Source organism: Asterias rubens, chromosome 21 (assembly GCF_902459465.1).
Source record: "Asterias rubens chromosome 21, eAstRub1.3, whole genome shotgun sequence".
NCBI lineage: Eukaryota > Metazoa > Echinodermata > Asteroidea > Forcipulatida > Asteriidae > Asterias > Asterias rubens.
Window position 1 is genome coordinate 3250325 of NC_047082.1, and position 26401 is coordinate 3276725.

General features: G+C 38.1%; 1 protein-coding gene across 2 annotated transcripts; it reads right to left on the bottom strand.

The window, feature by feature from the left end:
* Positions 1-12: 12 nt before the first annotated feature.
* On the bottom strand, positions 13-26401 carry LOC117304385 (regulator of G-protein signaling 17-like). 2 transcript variants are annotated; one of them, XM_033788807.1, is made up of 6 exons: positions 26197-26401; positions 9763-9955; positions 6534-6611; positions 5492-5553; positions 4361-4527; positions 13-3448 (listed from the first exon to the last, which is right to left on the bottom strand). In XM_033788807.1, the coding sequence occupies exons 1-6, from the start codon at positions 26243-26245 to the stop codon at positions 3266-3268; spliced, it is 732 nt and encodes a 243-aa protein (XP_033644698.1). In that variant the 5' UTR covers positions 26246-26401; the 3' UTR covers positions 13-3265. The 2 variants fall into 2 exon arrangements, with proteins under 2 accessions (XP_033644698.1, XP_033644697.1); XM_033788806.1 differs by having other exon boundaries at positions 9760-9955; positions 26197-26400.

The window sequence follows — 26401 nt, forward strand, 5'->3', positions numbered from 1 at the left end:
ATTCTGTGCATATGTTGAGATACACCAAGTGAAAAGACTTGTATTTAACAATTATCAATAGTGTCCAGTGTCTTTAAGGTGTTAAATTAATTTGGCTGATATCTATTCGTCCTAAGTTCGCAAATTAACCATCTTGTGTCTTATTCACTGACAAACTGCAATGCCCGTTATAAAAATCAGCAGAATATGTTTGCAGAAGCAAGCTCGCGTTTAAATAGTGGAGTAGAGTAACAGAACTGCACCTGATTACTAATGTTTGTGAACCAGGAATGAAATGGTGTTGTTTAGGCATCCGGCTGTTTCGTTTTCACGTGGAAATGTTATTCATGTGGATACGGCGAACAAAGTATATTACGCCTGCATCGCATACGGTATTGAATGTGTTGAATAGCATCCACACCAACGTTTCACATTACCCATTATCATCATTGACATAGAGTGGATACTTTAACAAAATTAGTTGATATCAACCAATACATGTGGACAATTTTCATAAGTATAAGACGAATAAAGTCAGCCTGCATCACATACAGTGTTGAATGTGTTTTACATTGTATCTTATCACACCAACATTATTGCATTATCAAAACACTATCATAATCATTGGCGTGAGTGGATACTTTCACAAAATCAGTTGATATCAACCAACAGATGTGGACAATAATTATCAAAGTCCGGCACAAAGCACGATAAATGGGTTGAAAAACAACACAAACAAATCTTGCTTAAAACGAGAGATTGCCCAGAAAATTGCACTGCAATGGAATCATTAAAAACAAAATTAAAGAAAGCATATAGTTGAAAAAAAGGTTTGTGTCAAGCTTAACACTCATTCTTTTTCTTTTGTATTCAACAAATATTGATACCTCCCTATATACATAATATCTGTTGAATAAACCGGGAAATATAAGTGTATTAAAATTAGAAGGGTTGATCAACACGACAATGTGTGGATCCACAAACTAACACCAGAATGAGGTAAACAACTTGCTCTGAAGATTTTCACACTGTGATAGCTCCACCAATATGAATAAAAAATTGCACTGCTAATTTATACTTACAAATTAAAAATGTACTCGCTTTTCAAAAAAGCACCTATAATGTAATACGATACACGTGTATTCACAATGTTGTGTGTGACAGTAAAAATGTACGAATACAAATCACGGTTCTGACAAAAAGCAATATGACAACTTCCAAAATTTAAAATCTAAATATTCACTAAATAGTCACCCATCACATACTTTCACATTTCAGACAATATTTTTTTTTTCAATATTACGTTACTGTCACCGAAAAAACAGTACAAATCAATACAAATTAGACCGTCCGTTGGTTAAAATCGTTAAGCAATAAACATCAAAATTTGTGAGTAGAAAACAAAAACAAAAAGACATCAATATGTTTTGTTACGAATATTAGTTCTTTGGCAGAGGCGCGTTTTTCGATCATTAGGTGTTTATTGTATCACAAGAAATCAAAAGTCACTCATCATTTTACTTGTATTTTAGTTATTTGTTTTACAAAAGCTCACTACTTGAGCCAATGGCGAGGAAACATTGTAGGCTGTGACGTCATTATGACGAAACTACTTTGGTCAAGGGTGTAGAAAAGTCGCTTGCACCGGCACGCAGTCTCAACCTCGCGCGTACACACGTTGATAAAAAGGCCACAAATTATAACTTTATTAATAACATTTTTTTTCCAAACCTCTTGTTTTTATGCCTTTCTGCTCCTTCGACGTCATTAATAAAAATGGCGATGCCGTCTGGATGTGTTTGCTTCAAAGTCTCTTCACAGCAATAGCTTAGATTAGGTAATCCACAATGGTTTGTTTCCACATGATCGGATTAAGGTATCATCCATCAATTACCGTTGACGTCATCAATCTATAAATAGGCTCTTTAGAGTTGCTCGTGGGGTTGATGAGAAAACAGTTAACCATCAGCCAAAAATACACTACACAGCAAGTTTATGTAAGTTGTAATCCCGGTTTGGCTTTGCATGATTGCCGCAAAATAATTTACAACGAATGACCTTTGTTTTTAAGACCCTTTGCGTCGACAACTAATTGCAAATTTGTATGAAAATGAAACTAACGTTTTTGAAAACAAGTCTTGTTTTGTATGAGGCATACATGCAAAGTAGAAGGTAAAAAACAGAGTTGGATTTTTGGTTTCCACATGGAATTTTTCCAAATAACAAAGCTGAAACTCTGATTGTGGAAACAAGAAAACATTGTTAAATCAATTGGTTTCTCATCGACCCCAGCGAACCCACAGATAGCCTTGGAAGATTGCATCTCGATCACCCGAAGCCAAAACCGGTGGAGAAACTTTGAACTTCTTTCACTCATTGCATCCATAACGGGGCAAGCGACATGTCACCCTTGGTATCACACACGTTCTCGATCTGCCATAATACAGGTATACACCAACTTGTGGATATCGAGTATTACAGCATGCAGCCCTTGTATAATGAAAAGCTCCGGGTTTCAATTTAAGATTCCCTTCCTGTTCTTTATCATTCCATCATTTCTTGTATAACTTAATCACGCCGATGATGTGTAAATTTGTGAATAATCCCTGAGGAAAATGTTGGCCACATTGCCATCTTTTTCACGTTTAATCTTCTTCATATACAGCAGAATGATCCTTCATCGTTAACGATGTACAGCCGGTCGGCAACTCTGTGGTTCTCTGAACTTCTTAAATGGACCCCATTATTATTAGAGCCCTTTCCAGCATGACCGCCATTTTGTTTAAACACCTTTCCTGCATGAAGGGGAGAAGAGGTCACGCCAAATCTCTGCAAGTGGTACGCCCTCTAACGGTTAGATGCCGCCCATTTTATTGCAGCCAATTTTCAACGGTGCACGTCATCACGGCGCGGTACCGCTTCGCTGTCGTCATCTCGTTCGTCTAGTGGTCACGTGGTCTGATCAGTGACGTCATGTTTTCTAACACGGTGGAGTCAACGAGCCCCATGGTGTATTTTTAAAATCGTCCACAGCGATGCTCGTCTGCATGCGTGATGTTGTCACTTTAGCAGGGCACCAGTCTTTTGAAGACCCACGCTGGACAATCGCTGAAGCCCGTCTTGTCGTCCATTTTAAAAAGTCTACACAATGTTAACCAGTATCACTGCTCCGTTCAACGTCCATAAGGTCATCATTAGTGTTTCGAATTTTTGTTTTCACACCAAAAGTCATGAGGAGAAGGTTGGACCTGAGGTACCCCAGGCCTACCCGGTTAGTTGGGGCCCCTCACTTCTTCTCCCGGCTCGCATTCTCCACCATTCTCCGGAACATTTTGGAGTTGAGAAAGCGTGGAAAGGAGTCTCGGTGCATGAGGATGTAGATTTGTTGCTGGGCTTCGTCGAACGTGTGAATGGTCGGGTCGGCCATGTTCCGATTGACGGTCTCTCGAACGCGAGAATCCAGACTTACCTGGGGAGGCAATCGCATAAAAAACATGGTTTAACACCAAATTTATTTCTGTCAGCATATGCACTGTAAAATATTGTTTAAACTGGTGGCATTTTTCCCTTTAAAGGCAGTGGACACTATTGGTAATTACTTAAAATAATTATTAGCATAAAACCTTACTTGTTAACGAGTAATGGGGAGAGGTTGGTTGCATAAAACATTGTGAGAAACGGCTCTCTCTGAAGTGGAGTAGTTTCGAGAAAGAAGTAATTTTCCACGAATTTGATTTCGAGACCTCAGATTTAGAAATTGAGGTCTCGAAATCAAGCATCTGAAAGCACACAACTTCGTGTGACAAGGATGTTTTTTCTTTCATTATTATCACGCAACTTCGATAACCGATTGAGCTCAAATTTTCACAGGTATGTTATTTAATGAGTATGTTGAGAGTAAGAAGACTGGTCTTTGACAATTACCAATAGTGTCCAGTGTCTTTACAGACTCTTGTGGACACTAGGTGACAGCAGGCAGAATCCAAAGTTCTCAAAGTTGTCGGATTGATCAGAACTACACAAACAGTTGAAATTTACCTGGATATATGTCCTGTTAACCAAAGAGTTCTAAAGATTCTATTGTAAAACAAAAAAAAACAATGTCCTTTGACAAAAAGAGGGCTACACTAACAGTTTCTTTGACACAGAGGGCAAGACCAAACATTTTCGAAAAAGAGGGCTAGACAAAGGTTTCTTCCACAAAGAGGGCTAGACTACACACTTTCTTCGTGAAAGAGGGATAAACTATACCTTCGTCCTTTTAACTTATGCTCGGTAACTGCCATTGGCTAAACACGAAGTCATCTACCAAGACTAGAGTCCGAGTGTCTTAAAATATTGAACATAGTTTTTGCTTTATTATTGAGCAAAATGTTCTTACCTCTTTTGGTGAAAGAATCGATATATAATCCTCATAAATTAGCCTGGCCTTTTCCTCTACAGCAGCCGAGTTGGATTCCTTCGCTAGCTCTTCACAGGCTAGCCAGAATAGTAAATTCTCTTCGCTATATTCCGACCGTAAATAGTCTCGAAATCTCCTGCGACCTCCTAAACAAAATTTAAAAAAATTAAGATTTGTATGAATTTGTTTTTAGACAGGATAATTTGTTTTCTTCTTCACAGCTTACGGTTTTACAGCTCCAAATTATAGTCCGAAAATTGCTATCGAAACAGGATTTTAAAGCAACAACATTTTCTGTTACCATTTTATCCTCCAAATTGTGAAAAACATGCTCTAGATTTAACGAATCAATGTAATTTTTCTAGGCTTACATTTTCAAAAATGGATAAACTTCCTATTTTGTCAGCAATATGTCGCCCATTTTGTCATGTTTGAGTTTCAAGGAATAAAACATATGTATCCCCTCCACATCATCCTTCTGAGTTGGTTCAATTTTTTCGACCATGGTTTTATTTTTTTCCAAACCAGTTTGAGGGGACCAAAAATGAGATACTCAGTACTTTTTCACTGGACATAAAATGAATATTACTACATGTATAGTTGAATTTACAGATATTCTGCCTTTTCATTGGTTTACTGCGCGTCACATGATGTGTCTTAGTTTTACTAGACGACGGCTGTGTGATAGTGCATCGGTTTGCCGTGTGATAGTGCATCAGTTTGCCGTGCGCTAGTCCGAAGACTATCTCACGGCGTGCAGTACCCAGACGTCCGTTGGATGTACGAGGATTATAAATTAATAGTCTGTAACCATTTCGGATTACATGACACTACATGCAGCACAGTAAAAGTTTGCGCAATCTGTATTCGCGTCGTCTGCCTGTGGATTGTAGCATTCAGGTCTGTAACTTAATAGTACAGTATTTAGAAGTGTTTGGGGGTGTTATAAAACAAATACTGACTGCTTTTACTCGTGCAATTGTTAAAACTATGACTCCCTCGGTGATTCCCGGTGATCGCCTCGGGAAAATAGAACGCTCCGGGGATCACCTCGGGAGTCATAGTTATAACCATAGCACTCGAAGCAGTCAATATTTGTATACTACTTACTTGCACTCTTCATCATTGCATCGAATGAATGTGACCAGACTCGTATCTCTTCAACTGTTGGACTATTATGGAAAAACACACAAAACAGTCAACATTTGATGTAATTTGGTTTCTACACTGTAAAAACAGTGTTTAGAATGTTAACACTTGTCTAAGCATAATGTAGGTTTTGTGCCCAATTCTTTTTCACCTGTGTAACCTAAAACATGCTAAGATTATTGTGTGTGTTTGAACGCTCCAAACACTTTGACCAGCTGTCAAAATTATAAGCATTTTTATCATTTAAACGTGTTTAAATAGTGGGTACAGTATTTGTGTTTATACTCTAAACACTTTTGTTAGAGTGTAAAAGTTGGGTTTCTAACTCTGGGATAGTAAATATCACTATACGAGAAGTTCACCCATTCAATTTGTCTACTCCATTGAGTTGCAGGACATTGTCTTTCAGAATTAAGGATGATAAGGGCCAAATTTCATAGAGCTACAAATCACAAAAAGGAGCTAAGCACAACAAAATTATGATTACCAGACTGAGGTTAGCAACCAAACTATGTCACAATCTGAGTGACTGGTACCATGCTCATTTCTGGTAAGCAGTAATTTGTTAAGCAATATTTCCTGCTTAAGCAGTTCTATTCAACCTGGCGAAAGTATAGATAATGCATGGTGTCACGGCAAATTGAAAACCATAAGATTTGATTATGCGCTTAATAAAGCTGTGTTTCTGAAAATGTCAGGTATTATTTTGATAAGGTTTTGTTCCACAATCCAATACTGATGTATATAACCCGACTTCTTGAATAAGTTCTTACGAATCTCCACTTTTTGATTGACATGGCACAAATCTTGACAAGGTGTCAAAATGATAAGCATGTTTATCATTTAAACGAATCATAGACACAAATCTTGTTAACAAAAATACCTCATCATTAATTTGCTATAAATAAAGGCTTGAGCAGCGTGACGTCAAGTTTACAGTAATGAATTATTATTATTTTTTTTTTTTGAAATCCCCACTGCATATAGCTTCATGAATACTTACTTGTCATTTGTATCCCCATTTGCCAACTCCATGGAGCCGCCTCCTGATTCCTCTTTGCCGGTGTTCTTCATACTTAGACTGTCCAAGAAAAGAAAAAATACACAGAAATGAAGAATGATTACTTCGTCTCAAGGGAATCAACCTTCACCCCACAAAACCTATAGCCCCGCCCCTCATATGGGCAAGATCTGATATTGGTCCACGTCTAAAAATGATAACAGCTGTGGAAGTTTTATGCTTATACCACAAAAATCAGTTTTTCCACTGGACCTTAAAGGCACTGGACACTATTGGTAATTATTTAAAAAAATAATTGTAAGCATAAAACTTACTTGGTAACGTGCAACGGAGAGCTATTGATAGTATAACATATTGTGAGAAACAGCTCCCTTTGAAGTAACGTAGTTTTTGAGAAAGAGGTATTTTGTCACTCAATTATTTAAATCTGATAAAAGACTTCTGGCCCGAAGTCTTTTTCGGCATCTGAATGCACACCAATTTGTGCAACAATGGTGTGTTTCTTTCACTATTCTCTCGCAACTTGCGATAACCGATTGAGTCAAAATTTTCACCGAAATTGTTCACTGGATACACCAAGTGAGAATACTGGTCTCTGATAATTGTCAGACTTGTCCAGTGCCCTCAACAGCTGGCCTAACATGACGAAAACAACTTCAGTAATCCAAACAGAATGTTCGTCCGAGAAGAACAAGCTCCCAAAAGATCCTTGTACAGCAGGGGTAACATTGCTGCACAATAAGACGCAGTGGAGAAGGTTTCTTGTAAAACCGACGACAAAATAGTATTCCTCATGTAATCCTGTCATCAATGTGAATACCGTATGTATCTTTACTGCATTCGTGAGACCATTATGAAGCACGATGAATTTGTCATTTGTATATACTTTTAACTTGATGGTTAACTTCTGAATTTAATGTGGCTGTTTTTGGATTTGTGTGTACTTTGAGCTCTGAAGATAAGACAAGGTTATAAACTTTTTGTTTAAAGACACTACTGTGGACACTATTGGTAATTGTCAAAGACCAGTCTTCTCACCTGGTGTATCTCAACACATGCATAATATGACAAACCTGTGAAAATTTGAGCTCAATCGGTCATCGTTGTCGTTGAAGTTGCGTGATAATCGTGAAAGAAAAAACACCCCTGTCACAAGAAGTTGTGTGCTTTCAGATGCTTGCCTTCGAGACCTCAAATTCTATATCTGAGGTCTCGAAATCAAATTCGTGGAAAATTACTCCTTTCTCGAAAACTACATTACTTCAGCGGGAGCCGTTTCTCACAATGTTTTATTCTATCAGCCTCTCCCCATTACTCGTTACCAAGTAAGGTTTTATGCTAATAATTATTTTGAGTAATTACCAATAGTGTCCACTGCCTTTAAACGAGACAATTGTTTTTCTACAATATTACGATAAGAGAATTGTTTATCAAATCAAGTAAGGTAAGCTATACGAATATGTCCAATTTGTCAGGAAAGGTTATAATATTGTGAACTTGAACCCTTGAGCCTTGCCACAGGGTTTTTGTGAAACCTACGTAGTATTGAAGGCAAGTAGAACACAAAGTTTATAGCTGATACCCATGTAATGCTCTCTATTACAAAAAGTGCTTTTGAAAAGAACCATTGGCGACGGCCAGAACAATGTGCTCAGTCCGTCTACATAACACGGGGGACAGGGCAAAATTTCAGAAAGCCTGTAGGAACTTTCTAAGCACAAACAAGTCTTGCTTAACAGAAAAAGTTAACTAGACAAGTTTCTATGAAGTTTACGTTGCTACAACTGGTGCCCACTAATATTTTTGCTAAGCAAAGAAGGTTGGTAACATTCTTTCCCTGCTTAACAACTTAGCAAGATTTCCGTCGCGCGACCGACTATAAACCGGCGATTATAGTCGGTTAAGCAAGACTGAGGCCTAAAAACTGTGTCTTTTTATGATTGCGCGTCAAGATTTCCATCGCGCGACCGACTATAAACCGGCCTTAAAGGCAGTGGACACTATTGGTAATTGTCAAAGACTAGCCTTCACAGTTGGTGTATCTCAACATATGCATAACATATAACAAACCTGTGAAAATTTGAGCTCAATCGGTCATCGAACTTGCGAGATAATAATGAAAGAAAAACCACCCTTGTCACACGAAGTTGTGTGTGTTTAGATGGTTGATTTCGAGACCTCAGGTTCTAAACCTGAGGTCTCGAAATCAAATTCGTGGAAAATTACTTCTTTCTCGAAACTACGGCACTTCAGAGGGAGCCGTTTCTCACAATGTTTTATACCATCAACCTCTCCCCATTACTCGTCACCAAGAAAGGTTTTATGCTAATCAATATTTTGAGTAATTACCAATGGTGTCCACTGCCTTTAAGAGACGTCAAAACATCAAGCAGTTATTATGTTGCAACCATCTCTGTCAAGTTCACCCAACACAATTAGTCAGGCAGTTTATGATTAGTTGAGATGGATGTGGACATTCTGGACGTAAGCACAAAATTAATGTTTGCATTTTTGATTGAAACAAATTCCCCCGAAGACGTTTATGACGGTCCTCTTAACAATCCAAGATGGCCGCCATATAAAGAAAATAAAGCACTGTTCTAAGTGATACAGATGTATTCATGACTATGAAAGTGTATATTTAGAAACCATACTTGGGATTCTATATGTGACTTGGAATCTGATATTTTGGTAAATACTGGTGTTTAAATAGCGACTATCTTGGAAATCCAAGATGGCCGCCATAGTACGTTTTGGGTAAATGGTACCCATCAAAAATGCAAAGCTCATAGGCAATAAGGAGCATGTGGAAACATGTGGTGCTTTTGTTCGGAATGTCAACATCCATTCGCTGAGCTGCCTGCATGACTAAAAAATCGCCACACACATTTTAACAAGAAGGACCAGTTTATTTCTCTTCCATCCATCGCATTGATATCATTTGTTTCAAAAGAAGAACGACCCAGGCAAAGATGGATTCCACACACATTAATTTGACAAGAAGGGCCAGACTTATTAATATCTTCCAGCCTCGCACGATACTACAGTGAGTATACAGTGCTAACACACATCGGTGTATGGGTAACAACAAAAATTAATATTCTTTATCCCTGATGCAAATTTAACATCTCTTATGATAACTGTTTCAAAGGAGAACAACCCAAAGATGGGAACATAATGATAAAGGTTAAAATCGCAGTGATCCTACCACGAGCAACTGCAACAGCAGCACCAGCAGAAGCAGCAGGCCCTGGAGCCCTTCGCACCACCCCCTCCCCTCTCCTGTGCCTCGGGCACCTGGTGAGTGGAGGATACGGACGGGGGGTCCCTCGTCGTCGGTTGGTGGGCCGACTCTCTCATGATCTGATCCGGTGCCTTAACAAGCATGGAACGAAATTCGGGTGCTGTGGAAAGAAACACAAAAGAGATTTAGTATGGTTGAAAACAGATTACCAAAAGTAATATACAATCTACACCATTTTAATATATGGAAATTTGCATCGGGTCCCTCATGTACCAGTCTACCCGTAATACTTTACCATACCATCCTCAATTAATAGCATGTTCACCATAATCGTGAGATTCACTCGCACTTTGCTCGTCAAGCCTCCAACCTCCATTTACCACCTCGTACTACTCTTGCCTATAAAACAGTCAACTTGAGAGACCCAAGCTCTGGAACTCGCTCAACTCTCAACTTAAACCCTCTAAAAGTCTTTCTGTATTTAAGCGTAAATTTACGTTGTTGAATTCATACTGTTGATAGATGTTTTCTTTCCTACAAGGCTGACATGACATGTCTTTGTTTTGTCTTTGTTCGTTTTTGTCCATTGTTCGTGTTCCAGTTAACTTCTTTCATTGTTAGCAGCTTGTGCATTGAGCCTACTTGAAAACATCTGTCCTTTCAGGAACATTTTCTTCAACAAAACATCAAAATAATTATCGGCTCAATGCACAAGCTTGCTCAGGGAACCAAACCTTACAAGCTTTGCTTCTTTATGGGTCCCTCCACAGCTTCATGAATATCCATGCTTATTATTCATTTAATTAATCTTATCCAAAAAATATTTATTTCTTAACTTGTAATTTACATTGCCTTTGGTTTCATTTTGATTGTGATTTTGATACTGTGGAAATAAACTGACTGAAGCAGTCTGCAGCAGCTAAGAATATTTGTCTTAAATAGTTAGATGATATATTGTGTGTATTGATGCTTTTGAGTTTTACATCGTAGTTCACAATTCTCTTATATAAAAGGTAACTATTTGATTAATCTGATGGTTGATGAAGAATTGACAAAGGTAAAGATCATTATCACCACTGAGGGTTTCAATGACCTCCTGATGCTGTGCATTGATACATCGTACAAGTTGAGGTAGTGAACCACGCTGGTGATTATGTGGGCTTGCGTAACCAAGGGTTCGGTGTCTTAAAGAAGATGAAGAGAAAACAAGAGATGGAGTGAGGGACCTACGCTTGAGATCAAGTACATGATGTACTTTTACTAGGCACGAATTACTTACGTGCGATGGTTTGTTACTACACGCTTACGCTTCACCCAACATTGTTTTATTATCAAAGGAATTTTGATAAGAAAACAGAAAACAGGCCTGGAATTACACGCAAGCCATGGCTTCCGTTGCCCCTGGTCTTGGTGTTGGCCTTGGTGCCCCTTCAAAAGTGTTCCTTGACCCTCAGAAAATAATGGATGATTGGTAGATGTTACAAGCCTCACAAAGAAAAACGCTCCAAGAATGTGCTATGTTCGTCGTCTACAATAGCAATCGCTTCTAATTTTCATTTAACCAACAGAGAACAGACAGTTTAACCTATTTTAGCACCGGTTTTGTTACATTGGATGCGTTCGTTTAGCTTCCCTGGGTCGACCCCGGTGTGTGGCGGTTTTTACTTCGAGGACGAACGTGGGTAATTATCTGCACACGTTCGTCCTGGAAAAAAAAAAGCCACACACCGGGGTCAACCCACGGAAGCTAAACGAACGCACCCATTGATTCGAATAGGAGATACCACAACATGGCTGAACCATGGTAATCTGTGCGTCTATAGGGGAACCAGTTATCTCAGTGTAAAGAACACTTCACTGCCGCGGAGACCATTGAAAACGAAGCGCGCATGTGATTGGCACACGTCAGCAGCGAGAACGATCTATTGCCTTTGTAATAAGAAGACCCACGACACGATGAGATTACGTTTACTTTGGCGGTCATTTTAGTCAGGTGTCCCTTGAGTATTAACGAGGACAATACATTTGATGCACAGAGGAACAAGACTGTACTCCTTTCAAGGCATTCGTTGTGGACACACGTTGTGGACACATTTGTTTTTATAGAACACAAAGATATAGTCGTATAATTTCATTCGCGAAACTTGACGTCGTGTTTCAATTTTTAAAGTACAATTTTTACAGCACATTTTCTGTATGCTCCCTTGCAGTGTGAAACGCAATCTAAAAATGAATGTTTTACTATGTGACACGTTGCCGTGTACGGGCGAGAGTTGGCGAAAAGCGTTTGAAACAGTTTGTTATAAAATGTATATGGTTAGAAAGATCTGTTAGAAGAAAATTATAATGATCCACACGGACAGAGCACAGTCGGCCATTTTGTGCAGTCAATTGGCGTGCGTGTTAGTTCACGACGTATAAGGGAAATCGTGCACTTTCGAGGCATATTTGTGTGGATCGTTGTTATCTGCTTTTAAAACATCTCTCTAACCATATGCTTTTTTTATATAACAAACGGATACAAACGCTTTTCATAGACCAACTCGCCCAATCCAAGGGAACGTGTCGGCGAAACAGTCATTTTAAAGGGCGGTATGAACTTAACTCGACACGTAATTTCCGTTCCTTCGAAAGTAACAGTTTCCAGTCATTCCGCATCCTATCACTTCACTCCCAGTTCATACCCCTTCTGGCAAATTTAAAGACCCTGGCAACTATTGATAATTGGCAAAGATCAGTCTTCTCACTTGCTGTATCTCAATAACAAACCTGTTAAAATTTAAGCTCAAATTGGTCTTCGAAGTTGTGAGACAACAATGAAAGAAAAAACACCCTTGTCACACGAAGTTGTGTGCTTTCCGATGCTTGGTTTCGAGAACTCAAATTCTAATTCTGAGGTCTCGAAATCAAACTTGTGGAAAATTACTTCTTTCTCGAAAACTACATTACTTCAGAGGGAGCCGTTTCTCACAATGTTTTATACTATCAACAGCTATCCGTTACTCGTTACCAAGTAAGGTTTTATGCTAATAAATATTTTGAGTAATTGCCAATAGTGTCCACTTCCTTTAAAGACAACTTGTCATTCTGAAATTCTGACTGCGCCCAAAGTATTTTCCGTTAACATGTTCACATTGTGCCTGGTCGACACACCATCACGAAGCTATACATGCGGACGGATCGACCGGCCGAGCAGAAACATTATAAGCCTCTGGAAATATTCGTAAAATTGTACTTTTTGTACACTGCATCATGGAGTACTGCAAAATAAACAGTAAACCATGGAAATTTGCATCGGGGATAAAGCATATTAATTTTGGTTATACATATACCGATTTGTGTTAGCACTGTTTACTCAGTACTTTTCCGAGCTCTGTGCAAAAACAAATCATGCAATGTCATCGTTGTATAAATAGCTGTTCACCTCTGACGAGGCCGAGTTGGATCAAAAGCTAAGGCCCTCTCCCCTACTAATGTTATATAAGCTGTAATTTTATATAAGCATATAAACGAACCGTGGTTATGATGTGTCTGAAACAAGGGGGAAAATGACGACCAGGGAAATAATAAGTTTAGCGAGCTACAACAGAAAACAAAATGGTGAGGAAACCGGGGGAAAAGTGACAGACAGCAGACAAAGATTAGTGAGCAGCAACTTGAAATAATGAGCAACATCGGAAAATACCTTTCATACACAGGGGAACCAGACTGTATCAGAAGAAAAATGAACCGTGGTTTTTGGTGTTTCTGAAACTATAGGGGCAATAGTGACGACCAGGGAAATAAAATGTTTAGTGATAAGCTTCAAAAGAAAAAAATGAATAGGGAGCAAAACGGGAAAAGTGACAGACAACATAGTATATAGTAAAGAATAGTGAGCAACAACCGAAACTTGAAATAGTGAAAAACGGACAAGTGGGTGACAATGAATCCATTTAGGAACACAACAGGGAAATCTAAAAGTCATTCATAGAGGCAAAGGGAATATCAAAAGGAGCATCGGAGTAAACAATAGTGAGCCACAATCGAAACTTGAAATATTGAGCAGCAACGGAAAATGACAACGAAACACAGACAACTTAGTGACAATGAAGCGTTTATAAAACACGAAAAAAGGGAATATAAAAGTCAGACGTGTACGCTTCGTTTTTGAAAGTGCAAGGGCACCAAGGCATTTTCTCCTTTTAAAGAGCACCCTATATGAGGAAATTGTAAAATTCTACTGGAGCATTTTAAGGGCACCAAGGCAATCAGGGGACAGGGAGGCAATCGCCTCCGTGAAGTACAAGGTCTCATAAAGTTATAAAGTCAAAAGGGAATATCAGAAGGAGCATTAGAGGGGCGGTGTGAGAGAGAAGGACGTCATCAGCGGAAATGAATTCTAGATGTCCTGTCATGGTGAACCATTGACATTCCAATCAAGTTCACAGTGCTTATTATATTGCCAATGTGCTTGGCAAGCCACGCAATGCAGCCATCAAATACTTGGTTTCTCACAATGTGTTATCATCAACAGCTCCACATTGCTCGTTCAAGTTAGTTTTTATGCTAACAATTATTTTGAATGCACTGGACACCTTTGGTAATTGTAAAAGACCAGTATTCTCGCTTGGTGTATCCCAACATAGAATAACCAATCTGTGAAAATGTTGACTCAATTGGTCATCGAGGTTGCAAGAGATAATGAAAGAATAAACACCCTTGTTGCAAAAATGTGTGTGCTTTCAGATGCAAAAAAGGCTTTCAGGCCCCAAGTCTTTTAATAATTGATTTCAAATTACCTCATCTCAAAAACTACGTCACTTCAGAGGGAGCCGTTTCTCACAATGTTTAATACTACCAACAGCTCTCCATTGCTTTATTGCTTGTTATCAAGTAAGTTTTTATTTACAATAATTTTCAGTTATACCAATAGTGTTAAGTGCCGTTAATCGCTTGCAAACGCGATTACATAAAGTGTACAAAATTCAACCCCCAAAACGTCCAAAAGCCCACGGCTTTCGAAGTCTTTGTTTTGTGTGTGACGAAATCAAAGCGATCTAGAAAAGCACGAAGGAGAAGGGCAACCTGTGTGGCGAAGATAATGGACTTTAGATGGAGCCGTTTCTCAAAATGTTTATACTATCAACAGCTCTCCATTGTTACCAAGTATACAATTAATTCGAGTATTTACCAATAGTGTCCAGAGCCTTTAAAGTCACCTGGAAGTGGTATTTTTTCAAAATAAAGCTTTTGTCACTAATATATGTGTTTTGATGAGTGGAATGTGAATAAACAGTTAACTAAGGTTTTAAACAATCAGTTCTTATGTTATTTACAAATTTAAGAGTAGACCCCAACCCGAGAGGGCGCTGTTCGTGACGTCAATCGAAGCAGACTTTGCCCGTAATGCGTAGAGTAAACACAATTGCGAAGTACATGTACGGACCAAGTCGTGAGTTTGTACGTTTCAAAAACAATTTTTTTTTCCGGCAATGCGACCAGGTGTATTGCTGCTGAATGCAGAAAAACACTTTTTGAAATGTACCAACTCACGACTTGGACGTACATGTACTTTGCACGTGTGTTTACCATACGCATTGCAGGCAAAGTCTGCCTCGATTGTCGTCACAAAAGTGGTAGGCGGAGTCAGCCCCCCAAACAACTTTATATATTTTTTAAACATATAAATCGTGACAAACAATTACTAAAGAAATTGTTTTATTGTTCGTAAGCATATACTCTTATGTTTGAAAGAAAAAAACATTCTATTTTCAGGTGACTTTAATCGCTTGCAAACAAACGCGGTTACATACAAAGTGTACAACTCAATCAACCCCCAAAAGGTTCAAAAGCCCATGGCTTTCCCAGTCTACTTTTGTGTGTGACGACATCAAAGAGATTTATAGAGAAAAGATCGAGGGAGAAAGGCAACCTCTGTGGCGAATTTAACGCAGATAGCAGTTCAAGCGACGGACGAAACAACGGGGCGCATTACGGCCAAGCGCCTTCAGGTTTTGCGCTGCTCGATTCCTGCAAACAAATCGCTAGCTGACCTTGGGCATGAAAAGAAGAGGATCAGGTAGATTAGATCACAATTTGAAATAAGAACTTGAAGAAAAACATCCCTCTCTCAGGAGTTACAAGAATACATTAAAGCATCGGCCATTTTCAGCTTTAAAGGCACAGGACACTATTGGTAAATGCTCAAAATAGTTGTTGATAGCATAAATAATGTGATGAGCTAAGCAAGGAAACCATTAAAAAGGAACAATCATTTTGAAGGAAGTAACTGTAGCCATATACCCCACCGTGTCTCTAGAGGCACTGGACACTTTGTTTTAGTAATACTCAAAATAATGGTTAGCATACAAAAACTTACTTTGTAACGAGCAATGTAGAGCTGTGGATAGTTTAGGGTTAAACATTGTGAGAAACGGCTCCCTCTTAAAGCCATTGGACAATTTCGGTACAGAAAAAAAAATTTCACAGATTTACAAATAATTTACAGGTTTAACAGAAGGTAATGGTGAAAGACTTCTCTTGAAATATTATTCCATGAAATGCTTTACTTTTTGAGAAGACATTAAAACAATATCAATTCTCGATAGCGAGAATTACGGATTTATTTTAAACGGGGACACGTGCGGAAACCAAGGGTGGGTTTTCTCGTTATTTTCTCCCGACTCCGATGACAGATTGAGCCTAAATTTTCACAGGTTTGTTATTTTGTATTTAAGTTGTGATACACGAAGTGTGGGACTTGAACAATACTGTTTACCGAAAGTGTCCAATGGCTTTAAGTAATGTAATTTTTGAGAACGAGGTATTTCTACTCAAATATTTTAAGAAGACTTTTTGATGCATCTGAAAGCACACAGATTTGCACAACAAGGGTGTTTTTTCTTTCATTATTCTTTTGCAACTTCGATGACTGAAAAATTGAGAACAAATGTTCAGAGCTTTGTTATTTTATGCATGATGTTGGGATACACGAAGTGAGAATACCCGTCTTCAACAATTACCAAATGCATCCAGTGCATTTAAAGCATCGGCTTCTTTGCTTTAAGGCCTATCTATTTGAGTTGTTCATCAATCAGCCTGTGTGTTTAATTTGAAGTCAGCAACAATGCCGTTATTTAATTCCCATATCGAATTATATTTGAAAGTATACAGTGTCATTCCTCTAAAGGGCAAAAATTTGCCTCATGAAAGGTCCATGGCTACAACGACTAACAAGTGAAAACTTACACTCATGCACATGTAGTTTGTTTCTACATTTTTTATTTAAAGACAGTGGACACTATTGGTAACTGTCAAAGACTAGCCTTCACAGTTGGTGTATCTCAACATATGCATAAAATAACACACCTGTACAAATTTGAGCTCAATCAGTCATCAAAATTGCGAGATAATAATGAAAGAAGAAAACACCCTTGTCGCACGAAGTTGTGTGCGTTTAGATGGTTGATTTCGAGACCTCAAGTTCTAAATCTGAGGTCTCAAAATCAAATTCGTGGAAATTTACTTCTTTCTCGAAAACTATGGCACTTCAGAGGGAGCTGTTTCTCACAATGTTTTATACCATCAACTTCTCCCAATTACTCGTCACCAAGAAAGGTTTTATGCTAATAATTATTTTGAGTAATTACCAATAGTGTCCACTGCCTTTAAAGACCTTGTCCTTGATATTATGTTCAGCAACCCACAATTGAAGGCTTATATATTTCAGTGGAGTACATTATTTAAGCCAATGATCACTTTACCAATCCCAGAGGTACCACTATATCCTCCCGATACAATTTACTTCTGAGAAAACGGCATCTCTATAAAAGACATGTTTGACATTTACAAACCATCTTCCTTTCAAACACGGGACCTTGAGATCATTTATAACCTACATTTTATCATCTCCCTCTTGCTCTTCTCCCTTTCTAGATTTATGAACAAGGTCGGGTATTTCTTATAATGCTTCTTATAAATAGCGCTCATATCCGTCCCTCAGTGAGACTCAAGGCTTCGACATTTATTATTTTTCTGCGAGGTATAAGTGTGACTACTCTTTTACATAGCAGCATGAAATGGTTTACATTTTACAAGCTGCTGTGGCGAAATATGCTGCCAATCAAAACAAAAATCTGGGCGAGCCCCTTCTCTGGGTGCACTGGGCTCTTTTACAAAACACACGGGACCAACGGATTTACGTCCAATCCCACAATTCTTAATTTTGTTTGTGTACATTATGTAACATTTCATAATGTATTTAAACCACTGACATTATGACTGTGATTTAAACCCCAGAGTGACAGTTTATATTGCGCCCTCTTTCGTCCGTGAGAAGGAGGTGTATTCGCATGTGACATTTTCTCCAAGGTAGACGCGTGGGGCATGCGTGGGAGGGGTGGATGATGACTATAGAGACAAGTATGAACAATGCATTATAACCGCTCATCATCAAAGGGCAATGACAAAAAGCACTGAAGATAACCTTACTATTAGAATGACCGTTTGTTCCATTTTCATTTAAAAATCATGCGGTGTTTATTGTAGTTAAAGGCAGTGGACACTTTTGGTAATTACTCAAAATAATTACAGCATAAAACCTTACTTGGTAACGAGTAATAGGGAGAGGTTGATAGTATAAAACATTGTGAGAAACAGCTCCCTCTGAAGTGATGTAGTTTTCGAGAAAGAAGTAATTTTTCACGAATTTGATTTCGAGACCTCGAAATCAAGCATCAGAAAGCACACAACTTCGTGTGACAAGCGTGTTTTTGCATTCATTATTATCTCGCAACTTCGATGACCGATTGAGCTCAAATTTTCACAGGTTTATTTTATGCATATGTTGAGATACACTAACTGTGAAAACTAGTCTTTGTCAATTACCAATAGTGTCCACTGTCTTTAATGTGCATGAAACTGAACGACCAATCAAGCTGTCCTTCATGCTAATGTTGAAAGCTTTAACTTAGGCCTAAGGGGTGGAATAAATATCAAATAAAAATCATGATAGTTCTTTTAAACTCCTTAAAATCCAAACCTATTTTCCCCCACAAAGCCACTTCTGAGAATGTTCATTATCGAAATGCATTACCCTTCAAGGGTCTGGGTACTTTTTACACAATCTTCTTTATCTTCAAACTGAGTACGTAAATCTGTGGACATTATGTTTTGTGTAAAAAAAGTACCAAAATCCTTTAAAATGGTTGCAATCTGATTGTGTAAACTTTACAACTTTGACGAGCCAAACTTTGACCCAACTATTTCATAAAAAAAAACCGGTACATCAGCTACGTCCAAACTATTTTGTTTTACACAAACAAAAAAATCAAACGAATTCATCAGTACTAATTACTGATGAATGACGAGACACAACACGAATCGTCACTAGACTAGTCTTTGTACGTTTATATGAATGAGTATAAACAAAAATACCTTTATTGTATGTTTATTTTGTGCACTTTCATGTAAAAATTCCATCGCTGCTGTCTGTAATCTTGATTGCCTCAGATTTTGTATTATGAATGTAGCCAGTGGCATTGGACTTCCGAGTCACCGTTATTTAGTTGGACTCTTTTAATTACAGGCACGTGCCATTGGCTTAATGTCCTTGCAGTTTTGTTTTGTTATTCCTGTATTTGTATTGTTATGTTTGTTATGCCGAATAAATAAAAAAAAAATAAAAAAAATACAAGTCCTTGACAAAACATAGCTAATTCTTGAGGTCTCGAAATCCAATTCATGGAAAATTACTTCTTTCTCCAAAACTACGTTACTTCAGAGGGAGCCATTTCCCACAATGTTTTATACTATCAACCTCTCCCCATTACTCGTAACCAAGTGAGGTTTTATGCTAATAATTATTTTGAGTAATTACCAATAGTGTCCCTTGCCTTTAAATCCGATAAAATGTAGATGTATACAATAAAACTAACTAAGGTGGTCGCGTTTTTGAAGGAACACGTTGCCTTGGATCGGTCGAGTTGGTCTTTAAAAAGCGTTCGTAACCGTTTGTTATTAAACGCATATGGTTAGAAAGATGTTTAAAAGTAAAATACAATGATCCACACAAACTTGCCTCGAAATTACGTGGGTTTCCTTTTACTTTACGAAATAACACGGTCGGCCATTTATGGGAATCAAAAATTTGCCTCCATAAATGGCCGACCGTGTTAGTCGACGAGGTAAAAGGAAAACCACGCAATTTCGAGTGATACTTTTGTGGATCATGATATTCTACTTTCAAAATATCTTTCTAATCATATGCATTTCATAACAAACGGTTTCAAATACTTTTCAAAGACCAACTCGTCCTTTCCAAGGCAACTTGTTCCTTTAAGATATCGCCGAAAATACGGAGCGGCTATTTACACGCAGGAAGACTAACCCACAGCAGGGAAACCCAATCTGAGAAGCATTACCCCCAGATTCAAATCTTGCGGCATAAAAACTGATATCTTTTTACATAACCACATTCTCAAAGTGCTTTTGGCCTAATAATTATCAAAAGCTGCAGCCGGGCTTCCAACCAAAAGTTTGCATTGCCACTAATTCTTAGAGTGATAACAATCCCTTTAAGATGCCGTTTGGTTAATTAGCCGACTATCTATAACCCCTCACATGGTCGGCATGTTTGTTCTACATGTCTTTCATAATTACCCATAATTACAACACATTATTTACATAAATGACAAGGTCCTCTACCGACGAGATGAAGTGAAGGGGGGGGGGGGGTCGCTTGGTCCCTGCGCCTCATCCAAAGGCGACGGGATGTGGGGTGGGCTGACGTAAAACGCATGCGCATTAGACCTTAAAATTACCCCGGGTTACCTCTCCCTGCTTACGGAATCTTAGATTTTTAATATTAATGTGGCTTTATTGTATGAATCCGTTGCAAATAACTGTTTTAATTTTTTTGTTTTACTTGCACTCAAAATAGGGCTCGATTGCAACATTCTCCTTGCAACTTTGGTGTAATGGTCGTTTAAAGTTATGGAGTGTACATAACAACGTTATGTACATCATGCACATCATGTATGGGGAAAATATACATGTACATGAAGGCCCTACATAGACCTTTCATTTCAAACTTCACAGCCCAAGTTTTTTGCCAACCTGGGCTGGAAAACTATGGAATGCTATAAATGCAAAGCGAGACAGGTATAGCTATAGTTCGCAACAATTAATGACTATTACAAAATTGTGTTGAATATGTTGGAGACAAAGCGACCTTTAATGTGACAGATTGCAGAAAATGTTGATCGCAAAGTACTCAACCGAAAGGGTTGACAGTAGAACTAACAACAATATATGAAAAGTGCAATTTAAAAGCAACTTGTAATGTCACATTGTTCAGACTGCAGCTTTGTGCTGCCAGCTGGTTTTTTAATAAAAATTAATGAATTAATTAATGAATGTCAACAAAACTGAATGTTTGCCGTATATGCCAACAAGCGCGGTTTGTTTATCAACATGTTGTGATTGTGCGAATTGCGCTGATCAGCTGTATAAACCATTTCCCATCCACTCATGCATCAGTACATCCAGAATAAGACAAATCAGCCCTTTCCACCGGTATTGGATGAGACCAGTGGGCCGATTGATGTAACTATATAGACTGGTCCCTTGCCTTTATCCGAAACCTAAAAACAGATACTGGTTTAAGATATCAATGGTTAGGCCGAATTGGTGGCTACGGCTGCGGCTACGACCGTTGCCAGGGTTGTTGCTAAGGGCGTCCTATACTTCAATGCATGATGACGCGGCGATCCGGCCGTAGCCGTGGCCGTAGCCGCCAATTCGGTACCGGCCTTACATTGGATGTAACTCATAGTGATACCCATTGAAGACTATTTAGGCCGTGTCCGATGGCAGCAACGGCTACGGCTACGGCTCGATTTCCGCGTCATGGTGCGTTGTAATATAGGACGTCCTTAGCAACACACTTAGCGACAGTCGTAGCCGTAGATGAAGCCGCCAATTCGGATACGGCCCTAGTAAATATATATAGTTTGGAAGGTCGGTCTGACGTCACGATCTTCAAACTGATGACGTAAGATGGACAAGCTCTTGGGGTAAATGACCACCAATTAGATGCCCCATTCACGACGGATAATAATTATGAAAGAGTTGTTGCAGTTTCCGAACCACCTTTTGTACTAGATACGCGCCTCAATTAACATGAGACCATTGGTCAGAGAGTATAAATAGCGTCATTTAATTCCTGGAAAAGTAAATAAATATGTGCCATTTAATTAGAAACAACAACGGGCAGTGATATTTTGAAAGCGAGGTGGTACATGCAAACTAACAAAATAGTCTGGTTAGCTTCATGAGAATTCATGGTAACAAAATCGTAGTAGTCAGGGAATCTCACATGTGCTGAGTCTATGGCGTTTACCATCATGATGTGATGTGGTTTATTTTGTTTGTGGTTTCATTCCCTGCATGAGCCCGGCCGGTTCCATCTCGGGCCAGGATTATGGTTGTAAGTCCCCGGTTGCTTGGGTTTCCCCACTGTGGTTTTCCTCCCACATCTAAAACTGAAAATGTCTTCGCGTTTCCTATTCTAATTTGGACATCAGGTTGGCTCAGTGGTTTCTTTCCCTGAATGAATTCCAGTTCCACCACAGGTTGAGACTATAAATGGATTGTAGGCTGTGGTTTCAGACCCCAATTGCGTGGGTTTTCCCCATTGTGGTTTTCCCTCCCACATCTAAAACTTACAGTTTCTTCTCGTTTCCTACCCTATCAGCGCAAATTGTACTATTGGATGGTAACAAAAAAAATAAAGGAACTTAAAGGAACACGTTGCCTTGGACCGGTCGAGTTGGTCTTTGAAAAGCGTTTGTAACCGTTTGTTATAAAATGCATATGATTAGAGCGATATTTCAAAAGTAGAGTATAATGTTCCACACAAATATCACTCGAAATTGCGTGGTTTCCCTTTTACCTCGTAGACTAACACGGTCGGCCATTATGGGAGTCAAATTTTTGACTCCCATAAATGGCCAACCGTGTTAGTTCGCAAAGTAAAAGGAAAACCACGCAATTTCGAGGCAAATTTGTGTGGATCATTGTATTCTACTTTTAAAATATCTTTCTAACCATATGCATTTTTAAACAAACGGTTTCAAACACTTCTCAAAGACCAACTAGACCGATCCAAGGCAACGTGTTCCTTTAAGTAATTGAATCACATACTCGGTAAACAAAACTATTTGATGACGATAGACATGGTTAGCATACCATGTTTTGTTCTGATTCACAACTGATGGTGCCATATAAAATTGCATACAACAGATTCAGAATAAATTTCCTTCCACTACTTAATACTGACTACTATATTATAAAACTCTATGCTCCTGAAACACCAAATCCTTCTATTTGAGAGAAAGCCTAACCATTGAGTAATGATTTGTCGAGACAACAAAATCCATGCATTATTGTTACTAATAACAAAGAGCGTGTGTCCATACCATTATGTTAACATGCATTCAAAAAACACCCAATGAAAGTGCAGTGACGTAGCGGTGGTTTGACCCTCGATAAATATGCGGGAATTTATCGCATAAATTATACAAATATTTTGCTCCATCGAAAATTGTCAGCTTAAACAAAAATGACCTGTAGGAAAAATATCGACTAGTAAGTCATGATCCATGGTTCAGCCAGATGAGAGTAATGTTTTCGCCCAGGTATCGCGAGAACTGAGAGCTGAAAGCGAGAGAAAGTGAGAATTTCACGCATGTTCATAGAATGTCACTGGTGTGGAGTTGCCGGTGTATTTATTAACAGCCAAACATATCAATGCACAGGCATGGGATTATATTAAATAGTTAACCGACCAGTATATTCATTTACATATTGTCATTTTAATAGCAGTGTTGTAGACTCGTGTTAAAGGTAAATATTGGGACACGAGAAATAAGTTTATCGCGTACTACGATATATACTTCATTGCGTTGTATAGGTCTGATATTAGTTTATGATGAACATTTTACATAGTGTAATTTTTTTGAAATAGATACATCCACGCCTTTGGTTTTTTAAGTACTGACGTGGTTTTAGTTCCCGTGTTAATTATATGATATGAAATGTGTGATATAAACAGTTCGTTTAGTTAATTAAATATCTACAAAATGAAATACATTATTTAGAGTGGAAATAATTTGTTTAGATAGTGTTTATATTGGCATGTCCTAGTAGTATGTAGTATTTTAACATGGATTTCATTAACTTGTATACATGGAATGCAATAACTTGAATGTTATTGTCTATATATTTTTCTAATATTGTAATTAAAAAACACTCCTGGCATTTGGAATTCAAAGAAAATATGACAATGTCAAACAATTAACACCGTCTTATTTATAAACAACCATTAAAATAACGACCGCATATTATAATTAGATTTTTATTCTTTTTACTGGATTGTATGTAAAGAGTACAAACGTACCACGCTGCTTTTAATTATACATGAATGGTATTAAAAGCGGGCTGTAATAACAACATGTCAACAAACCATACATTATTTTCTATGCTTGATGTTGATGACACTATAATACACACCTTGCGAACAGAACAAAATTTGAAAATTAAACGATTTGGTTTGGTGTGTAAACACACAGACAGATCGAAATCTTTAGTTGTCATTGCGCTGCAATGACAATATAAGTTCAGCTTATTCGTTTGTATTTAATTACTGTGGCTTATATAATAATAAGTAGATGTTTATCTATGCATTCAAAACAAACACGATCCGTATAACAACATATACATCTAAACTCGTACAGTGTGCTTCAAATAAAGTGTTGTTTTAATCCCAGGTATTCGTTCCATATGAATATGCAAATTACGATTGCATTTATTTGTGTAGCCCTATATTTGGGTTTTAGAAATCAGTATTTTTATTTTTATTTTATTTTAATAACCTCTGCTTGTGTTTTAAAGGTATCGTTATCATCATGGTTTTGACACAAACACGATGTTTGTCTTGGTTAACAAAAAACGGGGACTAAATACGTTCTAATGTTCCCGAGAACGAATGATACGTGCTCGGATAATAAACTAAAGCATCTGAAAACGCAGAAATATGAAGGTATATTTTGTATGCACAATGTACAGGAATACACGTAGAATGTAAAAACTTAAGTATGTATTATCATAGCTTGTTGATAAATTTTCCCACAAGGAATTTGATTAACGGTACACTTATAACAATCACCATTTTGAAAACAAACCATGCACAAATATTGATTGTTGTTCTATGCAGTCCTATATTTTGTTAACAAAATTTATTATGTCATTTCTTAATTTATTAGGCCTACATCTCAAAGGAGCTGTTAATTCACAGAAGTGGTTCAACAGACGACATGTTAGGTTACGTTTTGTAAACTATAATCTCATTGAGGTATGGATGTTAAAGCATCTGGAGCGGTTTTTTTTTTTTTTTAAGTTACAACTATTATTTCAAAAAATACATAGTATACTTCAACAAAAAGTATGTTGACAGCAGTTGCGTTTCTCCAATAACGGTGTAATCTCTACTGCCTTATGGCTATGGTATCCATTTTGTAAATTTGATGACTTGTTTGTGAATATTGATGTAAATATAAAGAAATATATCTTTTAAAATTGTATATATATTGGTGTATATTCCTCTCTGAAGAAAGTCCGGTTTGGATCGAAAGCTAAGGCCATCTATACTCATTATATATTATCAATAAAGAAGAGAACATGAAAATGTGTAAAACTGGTTATTCATGTTATTAAGCATTATGAAGCTAATTAAGACCAGAATTTTAGTAAAAATTACATAATTACATAATTAGCATAGATGTACTGAAATACGGTATCAGAGCATGCCACAATAGCCACCATAGTAACAAATAAATGTCAGAACAATACAATACTCACTGAACAATACACACAAAATGCGTAGGAGAGACGGCAGACATTATCAAGTAGGTACTGTAGGATTTCAATGTACATTACACAGTGTAAAAATACTTGCATATCTCATTTGGAGAGAATCCTGTGACAGCGGGTCTATTTTCCCACGGCTGATTTGCCGAATGAAGGACGACGCGCTCACAGCCTCACAACACGAAACAATTAATAAAGCAGGTGCTTAAATTAGACTGAAACAATTGTATTTAGAATAAACGTTGATTTAAAAGGCGAGTGGGTGATAGTGTGGCTAATAGATGACGCTGTTGTCGTGACAGTGCGAGATGGTTTTAATAGGAGAGATAGCATGCAATGACAACTGAGGGATCCCTGTTTTATTGTATGAAAAAAAAAGATGAGTCGACCTGATGTCAGGACCGGCAAACGACCGGCGAAGCGGAGAGACAAACTACACACCATAAAATGACATCAATCTACGGGTTATCAAGAACAATTCGCGGTACGTACCCAATGGCAAACGAACTGAAGTCCTTCGGTAAGGCCCTGTTACCTTCATGCGATCATTTTATCCCTGTAAAAACGCCCGCCCGAGAAAAGCGTTGGCTGACTGCCTACACAATGCACCTTCTTCCTAGCTCAAATGGCCGCCAGATTAAGCCAACATCTCGTGCGAAAGGACGGCAAGTATAGACTTAACGTAGCGAGATATATA

Coding starts and splice junctions, on each gene's coding strand:
- LOC117304385 (XM_033788806.1), bottom strand. CDS start 26,245: ATGAAGGTAACAGGGCCTTACCGAAGGACTTCAGTTCGTTTGCCATTG. Junction 5,554..6,533: donor AATGGGGATACAAATGACAA/GTAAGTATTCAT, acceptor TTTCCATAATAG/TCCAACAGTTGAAGAGATAC. Junction 3,449..4,360: donor CGATTCTTTCACCAAAAGAG/GTAAGAACATTT, acceptor TTGCCTCCCCAG/GTAAGTCTGGATTCTCGCGT.